This window comes from Lissotriton helveticus, chromosome 8 (genome assembly GCF_964261635.1).
Source record: "Lissotriton helveticus chromosome 8, aLisHel1.1, whole genome shotgun sequence".
NCBI classification, from domain to species: domain Eukaryota; kingdom Metazoa; phylum Chordata; class Amphibia; order Caudata; family Salamandridae; genus Lissotriton; species Lissotriton helveticus.
In genome coordinates this window covers 60,015,039-60,031,194 of record NC_136069.1, presented here as the reverse complement: position 1 = coordinate 60,031,194, position 16,156 = coordinate 60,015,039, and the positions used below count along the sequence as shown (strand labels likewise).

The following is a 16,156-nucleotide window of genomic DNA, read 5'->3' as shown; positions in this document are numbered from 1 at the left end:
AGTTAAAAAATGTACAGACACCGTTACATAGTTTGATAAACCAAACTTTGCAGGTTTGCACACCACTAACAGTCTCTCTAGGTATGAAAATATGATTTGGAAGTAAAGTAATATGTGCATGCTGCAGGCACTACCTGAAGATGTTGCACTGGTGGCGTCTGCATGTAGATTCTGACACCGGTGATGTTTAGGACATGCTAAAGACTTTGTGACGCTATAACAAAAGGAATTGCAGTTATTTTGATGGAAACTTACATGGACAACGACATTAACTTGTCTGACAGCATTACTAATAATTTTTATTACTGTAAACGTTGGATATGGTATTTTCAATTTTAGTCTCTTTATGGGATACTTATGTAGTATACCATGAGCCCTGAGGAAGTCTAGCAAGACGAAACATGTGTTGGCTGTGCTGTCTGATCGGACTGGTAATGTTGGATATAGTATTTTCAATTTTAGTCTCTTTATGGGATACTTATGTAGTATACAATGAGCCCTGAGAAAGTCTAGCAAGACGAAACATGTGTTGGCTGTGCTGTCTGATCAGACTGGTAATGTTGGATATGGTATTTTCAATTTTAGTCTCTATATGGGATAGTTATGTAGTATACCCTGAGCCCTGAGGAAGTCTAGCAAGACGAAACATGTCGGCTATGCTGTCTGATCGGACTGGTAATGCAAAAACACAGACTGTACTTCTCTGTGTATCATATATGTCTGATTTCTTTCCATCTATGTGGATATCATAATGTATTGTATCTATTAGACTGATCAAGTTGTGTGATGGCATTATTATATGTATGATCATGTACTTTTTGATACTCATATTTATGCGGTATATTTTGTAATAAATAAAGACATATTTTTGCTATATTTTTTGACTTATGTGTATTGGAGTGCTCAGTTTAGGCAACAGTTTCTTGCAGCAGAAGTGTTGTCTGATGATGCACCTATTTTTGTTTTGACTGACCACCTTTGTGGAGGGTTTGTGCAGGTTGTGTATTCCATTGCTGCAGATTGTAATAGTCATTACCTCCAAAATACGCCCGCCGTACACAGGTGGGTTTGTCTGCTAATGATGGTGTAGGGGGTGCAGTTTGAGCTTACAGAAGTGGACACTATACTGACACTTTTTGAAAAAAAAAAAGGGGGACCCCTACTAACGATATATTCACTACCGGTAGGGACTAACAACAATTATTTTGAAAGAGGACAGTAGTGAAAAACAATGGACCAAATGCCAAAACCTAGGGGATTCAACTAACTTGACATTCGTAGTGACATATGAACATGATTAAACGAGACCAAACATGATTTATATATCAAATTGCTGTTTTGAATTTATTTATCTTTTTTTCTTCATTTTTTTGGGATAAAGTTTTCCAGTTAAAATTACAATTCAGTGAATAAATCAATAAAGAACATATAGTTTTACAACACAAAATTATATAACAGAGGAGGAAAGGAGAAAACCCAAATGACAAAGTTGTAGTTGTGGGCTGATGAAGTTAGCAAAGCGGTGGATGAAAACTCAACGCGCGTTTCGGCTATTGCCTTCTTCAGGAGTCCGTCATTTGCAACAGGACAAAATAAACAATCACTAAAAAACATAAAAAAATCAATGTCACATTACATACTATGTTATCTTACAACGTTCACTTAATTGCCTTAAAACCCTAGGTCTAGGTCACATTAATGGAACTTAGTATCAAAAAGTGAGATGCATAGATAAAATATCAAATCAAAGAGCTGGATTTATTTTTGTCCTAATTTATACATTTCAGTATACTTTTATTTTGTCATTTTAATCACATTTTCGAGTTCATTTCATTTTTATACATTTTTTTTTTTACTGATTATCTATTTGTAGAAAAGTTTCTCTTTTTTATCATTTATCAAAAGGACACTTGGATCAGATTTTATAATTATATATTTATTTTTCTGGGGTTCGTTTTTCATGTAAACTATACTGACACTGTCACTACTGTCCAACTTGCTGACCTACGTGATTCATACGAGCACTAGTCTCTGGTTATAGCAATCACAAACATATGAGGGTAACCCTGCACTGTTGACCTTATCACCCATGAGGGTATCCTGATGCTTCACAGGTGTGTGGGGCTAGCCCCGGGGTGGGGGTGACTTACTCCAAGAGCCAAGTCTTCAGCTTCCTGCGGAATAGATTAACTGAGGAGAGGGAGGTCCTAAAGTGACGTGGGAGGTCATTCCAAGCGTTAGTAGCGATGTATGAGAAGGGTCAGCCTCCTGATCTGCGTTTGTGAATGTGTGGGACCTGTGGTAGTGAGAGACAGGTGCATGTGGTTCCAGGTAGGCTCAGCCTGGGTTGTATAGTGCTTTGTATGTGTGGGTGAGGAGTTTGAACTGTGCGCACTTGTGTATTGGGAGCCAGTGGAGCTTCATCAGGTTTGAAGTGATGTGAGACTGGAGTGGGAGGTTGTGGACGAGTCTAGCAGCGGTGTTCTAGAGGATCTGCAGTCTCTTCATGAGTTGCTTAGTGAACCCCGCAAGGAGGGCATTTCCGTAGTCCTGTCCGCTGGTGATCAGGGCTTAAGTGATGGGCTGGGTATGGTAGTAGGGAGATCATTCTGTAGTTTGCAAGCTTTGCAGGGTTTCCTGATGGTTCATTCATGAGAGTGTTGACCTCTAGGCCTCCAAATGTGGCAGCGATAATGGAGTTGTTGAGGATGAGATTAAGGGCTTTGCTGATGCGGGTGAGTCCTTTGTTGAAGGCGTAGTGGGGTAAGGGTCTGACGGGGACACCGAGTGGATGGTCTTCATGGGATCCAGAGAACAATCACTTACATATGCGTATGACCCTGCAATCAGGGCCAGAGATCAAGAACATATGTGAATGTAACCCTGCACTCAGGGCTAGAGAGTAATACATCAAGAGTGAAAATAGGGAACAGAATCCATTTTTACCTGAAAAGTTTAACAGAGAACAGGAAGGGCAGTGTGAAAATGGATCTGGACAGACAGTGGCTTCAAGGAACTTAATTTAAAAGACTGAGCCTTTTATAAACCTTCACAATGCCCTGCTTTGGCAGTGGATCTAATTGCTCTTTATCAACTTAAAAATGTTGCCATGATTTATATTGTCTTGGTTCATCCTGAAACATTTGACATTGCCAAGATCTTTACACGTCAAGGCTCATGACATAAGGACCCCATCGCTGTTGAAAGCACCCTTGAAATCAAGGCACTGCCCTTCTTCAGCTCCCTAATACTTGGAAATTCATTCAGCAAAGATAAACAAAGTCCCCTTCCACTCCCTGAATCCTCGCCCTCAGTTTGGTCCTATAAAGGCAAACTCACTTTCACCACTGAAGGCTGTACCATATTCAAGGACAGTGCCTCCTGAATGGTCTGCAAATGTAATAAAGTTGTGAGAAGTTGTTGGTCTATGCCTTCCCCCCTCAGGAGATCAAAGACCCTAACAAGTAAATGCACTTGATGTTGCACACCCCTAGATATGACCACGTACCAGAGAGATCTCCTACTTCCTACCACAACGAGCACAGCTTTCGACAAATACAGGCAAGGCAGACTGCCTGACCTCTCCATCCTTGTCACCGTCAAGAGTGTCACCAATAGATGAAATTGCTACTTTCCTCTGTTTTGTGGATGGGAGGAACTTCAAAACTGCAGCAGACTGGAAAACTGGATCAGACTTGTCTTCTTCTGTGCAAAGACACTCCTCCACACCACATCAACATCATCACTTGACAAGGAAGCAAACAAACTACTCATTTTAATGGAAAGGAATGGAATGTCCAACTCATTTTCCTGGAATGGAATGCATGTTGTTTATCGTCCACAGTCGCGAAAGTGGCTAGTGCTTCTGCCTTGTTAAGCTATTTCCCTTGTTCAGCTATTACAAGAGGCTTCATTGTGAGACCTAAGAAATTTGCCATAGATATTTCTAATAAAAAGTTACATTTTACAGAAGATTGTTAATGATGGTCACCTGGTATCAAACTAGGTAATCGGTGCAACAGAAGACTTCTGGCACTTATTGTGATATAGTTATTGCCCCAGGCTTAGCCTATGAAGATCCCCTTTGTTACGCCTTTTAGGCCACAAAAGAGACGATTGCACACTTCTCCGGCTTTTGGTTATTCAATTCTCAAACCTTCATGAGATTAAGGTGGAGGCAGAAATGTTGGTAGCTAGAGACTAGGAAAAAAGACACAGTACCACAGATCCCATTACAAGTTACTGGACAGGAAATACCATCACAAGAGGGTCCATCTCCATCAATAACAGCAAGAGCATCCTTTCTACCATAGTGAGCCATCTTGAGACAGAAGCAATCAACAGGTTCTGTAATCACTGAAGAGCAATGCTCGTCCCTCCTCTCACATCAGCTTTTCAGGTGAGCAGTGTTTGTCAAACACATCACAGTATGGCACAGAAAAACAACCAGTCCTGCCCCTCCACCACCTACTAATACCACCACTCTCATCTTTAACTCACTCACCACAGCTACCCAGGACCCTGCACATTCCCATGTTCAGGGATCCATTCCCCACCCCTACCCCAAGCCAGTCCTATTTTCAGAAGTCTGCAAGCGTGTTAGGTGAGCAATGTGCATATGCACAAAACCTGAAAACAACTGATTCTTGGCCTGTTTTCTTGTTGCTTCTCCTCCGGCTCTGGTGGTGGAGGTTTGCTACTAGAACTGTGACAGGATACATTAGGAGCTCGCCAGTGGCTGGGCAGCCTGTTTTTCTCCTAGGGAGATGCATAGCTTAGTGCTGTGGTCAGGTGCAGCGAACAAGGCGGAAAGAGTGTACAAAGTGAGCGTTCTGCAGGGCCCAGGACAGCTTGCTGTCTCTTATGTTCTTGAGCACATCTGTACAGTAAACCACCTCTCATGCTGTCAGACACCCATCCACAACCTGTGTCAGGTCATCCATGCCTGAGCACCCAGACTGCTTACTACTCAGAGGCCATGTTGGCCTCAACCCGAAGTTGGTGTAACTCCCTGGCACTAGGAAACTGCAAGTGGCAAACACATAAAAAAGATTGGGTATTAAGGCAGAAGAAGACCCAAATCTGCCACCATGCTGCATTTTTTAGCATAGGAAGAAGAAGCTCACTGCAATCACAGATCAGACTTGCTCCATCTTGAAGCTTTTTCTCACAGGTAAAGTCTCTCACAACCACCATAAAACGAGAGAAACAAAGACCCCACAGTCTACACAGCCTACAAGTGCTCCTATGCTTCTATAGGCGTTTCTGCTGCAAGACCCATCCTAACCTGAAAAAACATACCTTCAAAGCAGATTAAAATCAGATCCTTCTCTTGATCAGGGTCAAAGACATATTTTGGGCACGTAAGACGTAAGCCTGCAGTGATGGACAAGAACAGCTAAGGAACGGCCAACTCAGTATATTCTAGACAGGATCCATGACCAAAGTCTTGCTGTTTTCCCAGGAGCTTTGGCCTGGAGATGGAGAACAATCGATTAGGCTGTCCCATGCCCTGATGCATCTGCTCAGCATTCTTGATCACCATTTAGCAAAGGCCTGTTGAGGGACCACTCCACATGCACCTAAGTCTTGACACCTGGCCTCCCCGAGGAGCTAATGTGACACTTGTGACCGGCTGTCTTACAAGCCATTGCGTTCAAGACAAGAAGAAGTTGTGAACTATTCAAGTGAGGAGATCCAGCACCTGTACTACCCCATCAGCTTTTCTGCCCACCAGGATGCACAGTCCGTTCTATTACTGAGAAAACGACCACTCCGTGAATACACACAACCCCAGGAAGACCCAACACAGCATGGAATGACCATTGCAGATCTGTGGACAAGCCAACAACTGGCTAGAGAGTTATGAAGTTTAAAAAGTCACACTTGCCAGAGAAGTTACAGCTCTAAAATGTCTTCTAAAACTTCACCACCTGGGGTGTCCGACAGCCAGCTGGTCCTGCCAACATCTCTATAGAAAGTCAGATCATACGCATGACTGAAATGGTCAACACCATTCTGTCAGCTTCACTCAGACGTGCATTGCAGTCACCACCTGTCGAGTGAATCACAAACTGATCAGTTAGGTAGACTTCTAATACCACGCTGCTGCGTGCCAGAAACATCTTTGGCACTCTGAAGCAACGGCCGGAATATCCATGTGCAACCTGATGCAATCTTTAGGACGCCTTGACCATAATGTTCATGCTCCAAAGCATTCCTCGAGTGAGTTGGCAGTGACTCATTGGTGGTCTTGAAATGGTCCTTTGGCAACCACACAAGCAGCATCATCACTGCTGACACACTATCCTGTGCGTCAGCATAAGAGGTGCATCCTCACTCACAGCCTATGGGACTGAGATATGGCCCAGTGGAAGAAACTTTCAACAAGATCTAGAACCCTGAAATCTAGTCTTCGGAAATCAAGCTTTGCAGCCAAAGCCACATGAGTTCAGCATTGCTCCTTCTTCAGTGAGCAACTGGACTGAAGGGCAATGACCATAATCTATCACAGGTGTCAATAAGGGGTTCAGAACCTGAATTCTCTAGGCATCATCGTGCCTTGTATGCTGATAGACATCTGAGACCAGTCCTTAACCAGTATTCACATCCCTAACCACCAGACCGGTTAAACCATGGACAAGAGTGTCAGCATCCCTTTGCAGCTGGCATCATTTATCCAGCATCCACCAAAGCTATGCTAATTTGACTTTGAAACTGGGTGAGACTTACAGTGGTGTTCTGTTTTATTTTCATGTGTTAGGCTGCTTGTCCTCTCATTTGTTTTTGGAAACAATGCCATTTCTCTGAAGTCATCTGAAGAGGTCAGACCTCTCTTTTAGTGATCACTCACAAATCCATCCAGGACCTGTGTCACAGGTCACGTGACGGTACTAATAGAAGGGTGTTGAGTGCTTGGTATTTGTGTCTCCCCATCGGTGCCTGCACCCAATATAACCGTGGACCACTGTCATTGCACAGTGACACATCAAAGAAATGCAACAAATGTCTTGATCATTCAAGTGTACACATGATCAGGGTCACATGGAGAGCTTGTTCAGTAAAGCAATGGAACCTCACAAAAAGAAGTGGTAAAAACACAAAATAGAAAAATGAAGTAACGTGTTCGGAGATAGCAAGAAAACCCTGGCTGAAAGTGAACATAGGGTAAAGGAAAGAGGGAACTTCTTTAGTTGGGAGTTCTGCAAAGTTTAGCTTTAAAAGTGGTTCAAATGTTGTGGAATCCATAGGTCAGATTTGCGAAGCCATTTTGCAATCACAAACCCTTTAATTTGCAAAACCTCAGGGTTTGCAACTGCACAATGGCTTTTGGCTATTTACTAAATCTATTGTGCAAGTTGTAAAAGTCTTTCCAACTCACAAAATGATTTTTGTGAACCATTCCAAGTGGCAATCAGGAGGGGACGCAAAAGGAGCGTGTGAGGCACAATGGTATATACCACTGGTTTGCGACTCCAATTGCAAACCGTTGATCAGCTACAGACACCTCATTGGAGGTGATAACTGATTCCCCTTCGGTAATCCTCTTGGGCGACCTTGAGTGGAGCAGGCAGTGGTCCGGGAATCAAGCCTACACCTCCCAATGTTTTATCTAGCAACATGCCTATATCCAGTAGGCACTTTGTTCCACTACCCTCTGCGATTGAAGATTTTGTGATGCAACCCAGTACTATATAGGTTTCATTGTAAAATCAGAGATGAGCTGCTAAAAAGTTGACGTGTGATTGTGTAATATGCAGGATGAATGTAAGTTTTATTAAGTAGGATTATGAATGTCGTTATCTTCTGCAGCTACCACAGTATATGAAGTTGTCTTGCAGATTGTGACTGTGATGTAATAATGTTGATTTTTAATTTCTCTGTGTGTCATTAATTTGAAGAAGAAATGTAAATGTGTCTAAAAAAACAAAGACACATGTAACATAGGTGGATAGAAAACAAAGGTCCAGCACATTGAACCCCCTTGCCTCCTTGTGCCGTAGGTGTGCTTGACCCTCACTGCCAAGCGAATGGCCCGAAAGAACTGCCTGGTGAAGAACCTGGAAGCCGTCGAGACCCTCGGATCTACCTCTACCATCTGCTCCGACAAAACCGGAACCCTCACCCAGAACCGAATGACTGTGGCCCACATGTGGTTTGACAATCAGATCCATGAAGCAGATACCACTGAGAACCAGAGCGGTAAGGCGACCTCTTGTGCACATCCATATGTATGCGACTATTTTATTAATAAATGCTTTTTCTGCCTGAATGATGGTCATCAGTCACATCTTTGTCTCCAATGCTAACACCTGCTGACCAGTTAACAGCCACATGCAGGTGAGAGAGACTGGTAGGCAGGGGCACAACCAGGGAAACTTTGACCCTTGGTGAACCAGGAAGCAGATGGGGAAGAGGATCTAGTAAGAAGAGTAAGTGTGGCCCATGATAAACAAGGAAGAAGATGGAGAAGATGTTTCAGTAAGAAGAGTAAGTGTGACCCATGGTAAACAAGGAGGCCGATGGAGAAGATGATCCACCATGAGGAGTAAGTGTGACCCATGGTAAACAAGGAGACAGATGAAGAAGATGATCAAGTATGTGGAGTAAGTGTGGCCCATGATAAACAAGAAAGCAGATGGAGATGATGCGCCAGTAAGAAGAGAAAGCATGACTCATGGTAAACAAGTAAGCAGATTGGGAAGATGACACTGCAAGAGTAGTAAGTGTGACCCATGGAAAACAGGAAGCAGATGGAGAAGATGTTCCAGTAAGATGAGTAAGTGTTGCCCATGGTAAACATAGAAGCAGACGGAGAAGGTGATCTAGTAAGAGGCGTAAGCTTGACTCATAGTAAACAAGGAAGCAGATGGAGAAGATGATCCAGTCAGGAGAGTAACTGTCAACTATAGTAAACAAGGAGGCAGATGGAGAAAATGATCCAATAAGGAAGTAAGTGTAACCCATGGTAAACAAGGAAGCATACGGAGATGAGCCAGTAAGAAGATCCAATAACATCATCAATAAAAGCTTGTACTACTGTACACGGCCCCTGCATCAATCTGCAACCATTTCCTCCATTTCTATGTCTTGCCATACCAGAAGGCCCCTTACTTCCTCCTGTTATGAAGTTCATTCTTGGTGGCATGCCAGGCAATATCCCAGCATTGTTAATAGCTTCCTTCAAGGCACCAGAGGCACCATGTTTTAGCAGGGAGCGTTCATTATACAGTATAGGGCATAAAGGGTGTTGCAGTCCTTGTTCTCAGAAATACAATCCATTGGATGAATACGTCCCCTTGCATGGCTCAGTAGAACCCCTTTATCTAATTTATTTGTATAGTGGCGCAGCAGGCAGTGTTTCATAATCCCGTCATGTTCCTTTGTAGCTCTGAGTTAATTGGTCAAGCTGTCCAGCCAATCAAGCCAGCGGGGAGCTGCTGTCGCTGGATCTGCCAATTCACTGAACGAGGGTGGAGGGTTGCCGGTCGCTCCTCCCACATGGTGCATATACAGCATTGCGGCAACGGGTACGTGCTAGTGAGCCCCTGCAACTTGTGGTGTTCCCAAAGGGGCAGAATTGCCCGGTGCAGTCACATGTAGTTCAACCTCTCATGTCAGCCAGTTGTCAAACAGTACGTGCAGCGAGAATGGAGCGAGAAGGCGCACCTTCACACAGGGGTTTTTCTCCAGGACATATGAGAGCCAGCTCTCACATGCCAACTACATCAACTTGGGGCTGTAGGCTCCACCAAGGTTGTTTCCAAGAGCTGGTCCGCTCTTTGATGCCCCTCATGTACAAGGGAGAGCAGCAGTGGCCTGTGGACCCAGTATTGCACTGCTTATGAAGGTTAGATTCAGGCATCCGTCTTACTGGTCGGCATCTGATCTTCACTCTCACTTAATGACCATCTGCGCACAGGGCTCAGTGACAGAATATCAGAAACACAAATATCGCGTGGACAGATTATCATTTCAAAAATATCAAGGGCAAGAATATCGAGTAGTTAAGTGCACATAGGTAAGTATAACTTTACAATTCTTAAATCCATATCTATGTACATTGAAGATATATATATATATATATATATATATATATATATATATATCATCAAGGCACACATATGTGGATTTATGTATAGTAAACATTTCTTCCCATAGAAAATGACTTACATGTTATTCTTGTCCTCTATATTTTTGACACAATATTCTGTCCCACGATGTTTGTGTTTCTGATATTTTGTCCAAATCCCAGGCACAGTTATTCTACAGTCGGGCAACCACCATCTTGTTCCCTGCTACTGTACCCTCGTGCAGTCTTACAATCACACAGAGTGTCCAATTTTAGAGTCGGGCGACTGTGCCGACTGTGCCACCAATGCAGCCCCCTGGGTCCGTACCCAACTAAGAACCTGGAAAAGGAGACACGGCTGCCCCACCACCCGGAAGCAGCCAGGACTATTTGCTGGCCCTTCAGACCTGGTCACTAATGTGTGTTTAGAGCAGGGCTCAGCAAGGGAGGGCAATAGCGCGCAAGAACCACACAATATATATGCCTGGGTTGGGTGGCAACAGCAGACCTGTGGCTCTGATGACCGCACTCAGTCATTAGACTGCGTGTGTCGGCATGTGCTTGATGTAGTCAGGCCAAGCCTGAGACCCTCACAGGTGATTTGCCGCATTTTATAAATCCTTGATTGATTGAAGCCTCTCTTGGCCCTTGCACAACCTACAATGGAGAGGTGTGGTGCAGCGGCCAGGGCAGCTGACTTCGGAGCTTACGACTCCCGGTTCGATCCCTGGCTTCAGTGATAGCTCAGCTCAGCACCATGTGACTCTGGGCAATAGATCACTTAATTTCCACAACGGCCCCCAGAGCCTTGAGACCCGTAAGGGTGAGTAGTTTGCGCTTTACAAATATGGATTTTACATTTTACAGCAACCTCTGAAAATGAAGGTAGGCATGAGACAAAAAAGGATGGCTTGGTGTAGTGGGAATAAGAAGAAAGACAGCATACCTCAGGTGTAGGTGTAATGGAACACATCAGCATGCTAGGGAGCAAATCAGAGGCGAGGCACTGGAAGAGCAGGGCAAGATGTAGGGAAAGATGACTTACGTGAGGCGAGTGAGAGGATGGATGTGGAATAAGAGGTGAATATGGCCAACGATCAGAACTTTTCTTTCCGAGCTCCTTCAGCTGTGGGATCCCGCTCTGGTGCAATAGTCTAGCTAATTCCCTGCAAAATACTATGAACCCTAGTTATAGACCGAACAATAGTCTCTTCTGTCAAGGTGTTGGATACCCTGCAGAGGGTGCCCTTATCCGATGTGGATTGATCACAGGCTGGAGCCAGAGATCCAGTAGGTTTCGTCTGCCTTGAGATCGCTGGAGATGAGGAGGGCTGGGGGCTCCAAGAAGGAGTGGCTCTCTGGGGACCTAATCTGGTCCTGGGTGGACACTGCAGCACCCAATAGGGAAAGGAGGTGGCAGGAGCAGACACTGCCGCTCCCTCTGGGTAGAGCAGGTGAGGTCTGGTTCCACATCTACAGTCCTGAACTAGGTGGGGACATAATGATGCTCTCTCTTTACTACCGCTTCACCACTGGTCTGCGTCGTTCAAAGTTCTCCCTTCCCCTTAGAGCTGTTTCTTCATGATTGCAAGTGAACAAAGGGACATACATCACTGAATGGCCGAGGCCATATTTGCAGTGCAAAAAGTGGTGGAGTTGTTACTAAAAGGTGTAATAAGAAATTTATGGCAGAAGGATTGAGCTGGTACAGAAGCGGAGTTGCCCTAAGGGTTAGGGCGCTCGACTTCGGACCTGCGGAACTGGGTTTGAGTCTCGGTAATGCTGCTAAACATCCTGTGATTCTGGGGAAATCACGTAATCTCCCCGTGCCTAACAAAAATGAATGTGTGTCCTCATGTAACGTAACTGGTGCTATGTAAAGCGTTCAGATACCCGATTCGGGTCATGTTCGCGCTATATAAAACTCTGCAAAAAAAAATATGGAAGCAATCTAAGAAAAGGTCTGGGGTGGAAGGGTAGAGCAGAAACTACAGAGATGGTAATAAACATACAAGCATCACACAGTAGGAGAAGGAAGTCCTGGGTGATTTGTGGCAGGGGTACTGAGGTTGAAATGGATCAGAAGTGGATGGAAGCAATCTAAAAAGGTCTAGAGGACGGAGAGTAGAGCACAGAGACGACAGAGATGTGAGGAATGTTTAACCACCACACAGGAGGAGAAGGAAGTACTGGGTAATTTGTAGAAGGTGTACTGAGGTTCAAACCTATCAGTTACAGTTCTTCTTCACTTGCGTTGACAAATGGTTCCTCAGAGTTGCTGTACATTATGAATATTTTAGTACTTGGCAGCTGTTCATGGTCATTAATTATGCAAGACTCATGGCTTGGGAGAGGATAGATTGCACTTTGTGAAACTCTGCCAGGTTCACGCAAGGTTCTAAAAGCGGATGGTGTTCTAAGGCACTGATTGGTATTGGGCCCTCCCATTTAACCACTTGAGTACAGACAAGGATGGAATCTAAGGAGCTATTTAGTCATGGTATCTTGCTTTTTCCTCGATTATTTTATTGCAACAAAGAAAATCTTTATACTGTTAGATCGCATAGAACTTTACTTTACCAGGACTGCAGTAAGTCGCTTAGATCTCTCCTGTTGGTCTAAATGGCTTGAGTGGGCTTCTCTAAATCAGGGATGACTGGACTAGATGCAACAACCGGAAACAAGTACTTGCAGAGCTTTAACCTCTTCCATGCTCATGACGGCTTCCGGCCGTCATGAGTGACGGTGGACGAGTGCTGATGACGGCCGGGAGCCGTCATGACCACGCCCGCAATTGGAGTCTCAGCACTGCTGCGGGATTTGCGCCGCAGCGATGAGGTTAACTCAGACACTAAGGGTCTGATTTACTTATGTTTGGCATAGGGCTGTGCCGCAAGCCTTCCTGCACCGCTGCCCTACGTCAAAAGGAAAGGGCATGAATGAGCTGTATCTATGAGCTAGGGCACATTCCTTTTCTTATGACGTAGGGCAGCGCAGCATCCCTGATTTAGAGAAGCCCACAAGAAAAAAGAATGAAGGGGAGAACAAGGAAAGGAAACATATATGCCCCTAAAACAAAACCATGTCCAATGTGAGCACCAGATAAGACAAGGCTATTACCACCCTTGATTGCTCGTGAAAGCCTGAATCCCTACCTAATTCTTGCCCTTTACCCTTGCGCCGAAAGTTTTGAAGACCTTGCCTGACCGGCTTGTGAGGGAGGCGAAGTCCAGCCACTCAAGCCATCCTGACCAGAGGAGAGATCTATGAAATACGGCACATTCCAGTCCAGCTCAAATGGCTTCATCATGCCAACGTAGGTAGCCTTGCACCATGGCACAAGGGTGCCTGCATTGAAATGAGGTTGTTTTTGATCAGGAAGGGACACCCTTCTTCACAAAAACAACCGTTATGCCACCCCTAGGGACGCATAGTCTTTTGACGCATTCCCAGGTTTAAAGCATGTTGTAATTTTGGAAATCTGTCACATACCATGGCTGTTACATGGGAACAGCCACTGTATGTGGGAATAGCCACGTAACGCCCATGACATGCCTCCCCATCGCAGTGTGAGGCAAGGCAGCGACTTGCGCTGCGCTGCCTCACATCATATCATATCACAAGGTCATGAAGCGCCACTTAGATATGATTGAGAGGTCTGTGCCACCACAGCATCGTTAAAAGTAATTCTCTGAGGCCCCAAATGTTTATCCAGAGCACTAACAGAAATATTGTGTTGCAGTTTCTTCACCCCAACACTTGCTGCTAGTTCTGTCAAAGCCCTACATCCATCTTCCCCACCCTTGCCTCAGGCCTCGACCCAACCATGAGGTTGTGGCATCTGAGGGCTCAGTGCCTTCCTCTCTGTGGCTCCTGAGTCTCTGCGCCTGCAGTTCGGAATAAGAAATTACTGCTCCCACTGTTGTTAGGGTCTCTGGGCTCCATGGATGGACACTAGTGTCTCTCCTCTCTGATATTATTTTTCTAGGTCTTAAGTTGAGCCCGCCTTGCTCTTTTTTCGTGCAATCAAGAAATAAACTAGAGAGGCGAGTCACATTTCCTTAGAGTTGAGCTTATTATTTCTGTCTGCACGAGCCATTCGGAGGGACAGAACAACTAGACTGGCTAATCAAATAACCATACCATCCTTCTCGCCACAAGGATCTGATAAAGAGAAACTCAAAAAAGGAACAAATTTGAGATGATGCTCTTAATCTCCTGTTTAAAGCTTTCCTTATTGCTGATAATGAAGCCGGCTGCTTTAACCACTATCAGCTTCATGGTTTTAACATTTTTAATCTTCTCTTGGCAACTAATTCTATTTATAGGGTTTTATGCTTTATTGCAATAAATTATTGTTATGTTTTTAATTAACTTTACAATACATATTGATATTGATGATGATGGCTTTATTTTACCTACCTCCCGCCTGAAATTGCCTCTGCTTCACTAAAAGGTAATAGGTGAAAAACATTCTCCTTAATTTTTTGTTCAAGTCTCCCACTTTCCTCTTCCAAAATGTTGGCACATATTTAGAGACCACGTTGGTGGTGGCGTGATGTGGTTCGGACTGAACACTGGGCGCTACATTCACTGGGGACTGCTTGTGCCTCCTCGTCGCTCCAGGGCGGTGGTGAGGCAATGTGAGCCTTCCTAGGTCGCCCTTTTTGTCTTACGGCACAGGGTGCGCGATGACTCAGAGGTAGTCTTGTCATACATGTTACCATGCTACATCAATTGCTCCAATACCCCCTGGACTTACCCCGTACTAGGACTACTTAATCTCGCACAGCAGGGCACCCTGGTTGGAGTCGCAGGAGTGGGTGACCGATGCCCTGTTGTTATTTCACCCCAGTCCTCTGACCCCCATTAGAACAACTCAAATTTACAACTACAGCCCCATATTCACAGCAACCTTGTGTGGGAGGAGACAGCTTGTGCCTCCCTTGTCGGACCCACCTGCATTTCTGGATTGGTGGTAAGACAGGTCTCTATCCTTTGGACCATATTGGCGTACCCTGAACATCGCTGGCATAGTCTGACCACGCTTCATCCAGCACTCTAAAACTACAAGAACAACAAAGAGATGCTCTACAATGAGTCGGGAACACTGCTGCTCTCACAGATGGGGATACATCAAACCATGAAATCTGTTACAGACCTGCAGTCCCTGTCATAATGGCAGTCCATCTCAAGGGGACATCCTGCAGCCCAGTGAGAGTAGATCCTCAGCAGAAAAACAGGACATGATCCTACATGCGATTGCAGAAAACAGGCTGGCCGTGGAGGGCAAGGTCGATGCAGTGTCTGTTGATCTGAGAATCCTGAGTGATGACCACTCCAAGCTGTTGGACAGTGTCTAAAACACTGAACAGCCATACAGGACCTCTATCGCTGACAGCTGACCTCGCTAAACAGATCAATAACCTCTCAGACAAGGTCCTCTTTCTATAGAGTAGAGTGAATGATCTTAACATAACAAAGTTTGCATTGTTGGCCTACTGGAGGAAGCAGAGGGAACAGATCCTATCACATTTATCGAAAGTTGGCTCTCCACTCATGAAGGGCCTACAGGTATTTCCTGTCTCTTCTGTAATGAGGTCATCAGGTGCACGCCTGACGCCCGCCACCTGGAACTTTCCGCAAGCCACTAATAGCTAGACTATTAAACTTCTGGGACAAAGATGTAGTACTGCAAGCAGCAAGACAAATGAACCATACAACCTTTGAAAATACACGCGTTTTGATCTTTCTGGACTACACCATTGCAGCACTGACGGGCTTTGTTTTTGATTGGCAAAAATAAACTGAGGGGCATTGCTCTTGAGTACTCCTTAGTGTTCCCTGCTATAGGAAGCTGGCTCTGTATATACTATACCAAAGTAAGGTAGAGTGTGCACAGAGTGTAGGGAGGGGAAAAGAGGTGTAGCAGAGGCTAAACACCTGCGAAGCTGAAGGTCATAGCAAATCAATGCTTATATTTCTTCACAGAACACATGGATGCCTGGGACTGGGACAAATAACAACAAAATGAGCCTGCGACTGGGAGTGGTACCCCTTAGATTCGCTTGAAGACTGTCCACC

At 44.8% G+C, this 16,156-nt stretch overlaps 1 protein-coding gene and 1 long non-coding RNA gene across 6 annotated transcripts in view; one reads left to right on the top strand and one right to left on the bottom strand.

Annotated features, from left to right (window-relative positions):
• The window catches only part of LOC144772354 (sodium/potassium-transporting ATPase subunit alpha-1-like), a 299,498-nt gene that overhangs the window by 153,214 nt on the left and 130,128 nt on the right, over positions 1 to 16,156 (top strand). Inside the window, exon 9 of the mRNA XM_078656617.1 lies at positions 8,004 to 8,202. Within this exon, the coding sequence (XP_078512743.1) occupies positions 8,004 to 8,202 (199 nt within the window). The remainder of the gene's footprint in view (positions 1 to 8,003; positions 8,203 to 16,156) is intronic.
• The window catches only part of LOC144772355 (uncharacterized), a 250,308-nt gene continuing 235,475 nt past the window's right edge, over positions 1,324 to 16,156 (bottom strand). For all 5 annotated transcript variants that reach the window (XR_013599727.1, XR_013599726.1, XR_013599728.1 and 2 more), the window contains one exon: positions 1,324 to 1,603. This is a non-coding gene — a long non-coding RNA (uncharacterized LOC144772355). The remainder of the gene's footprint in view (positions 1,604 to 16,156) is intronic.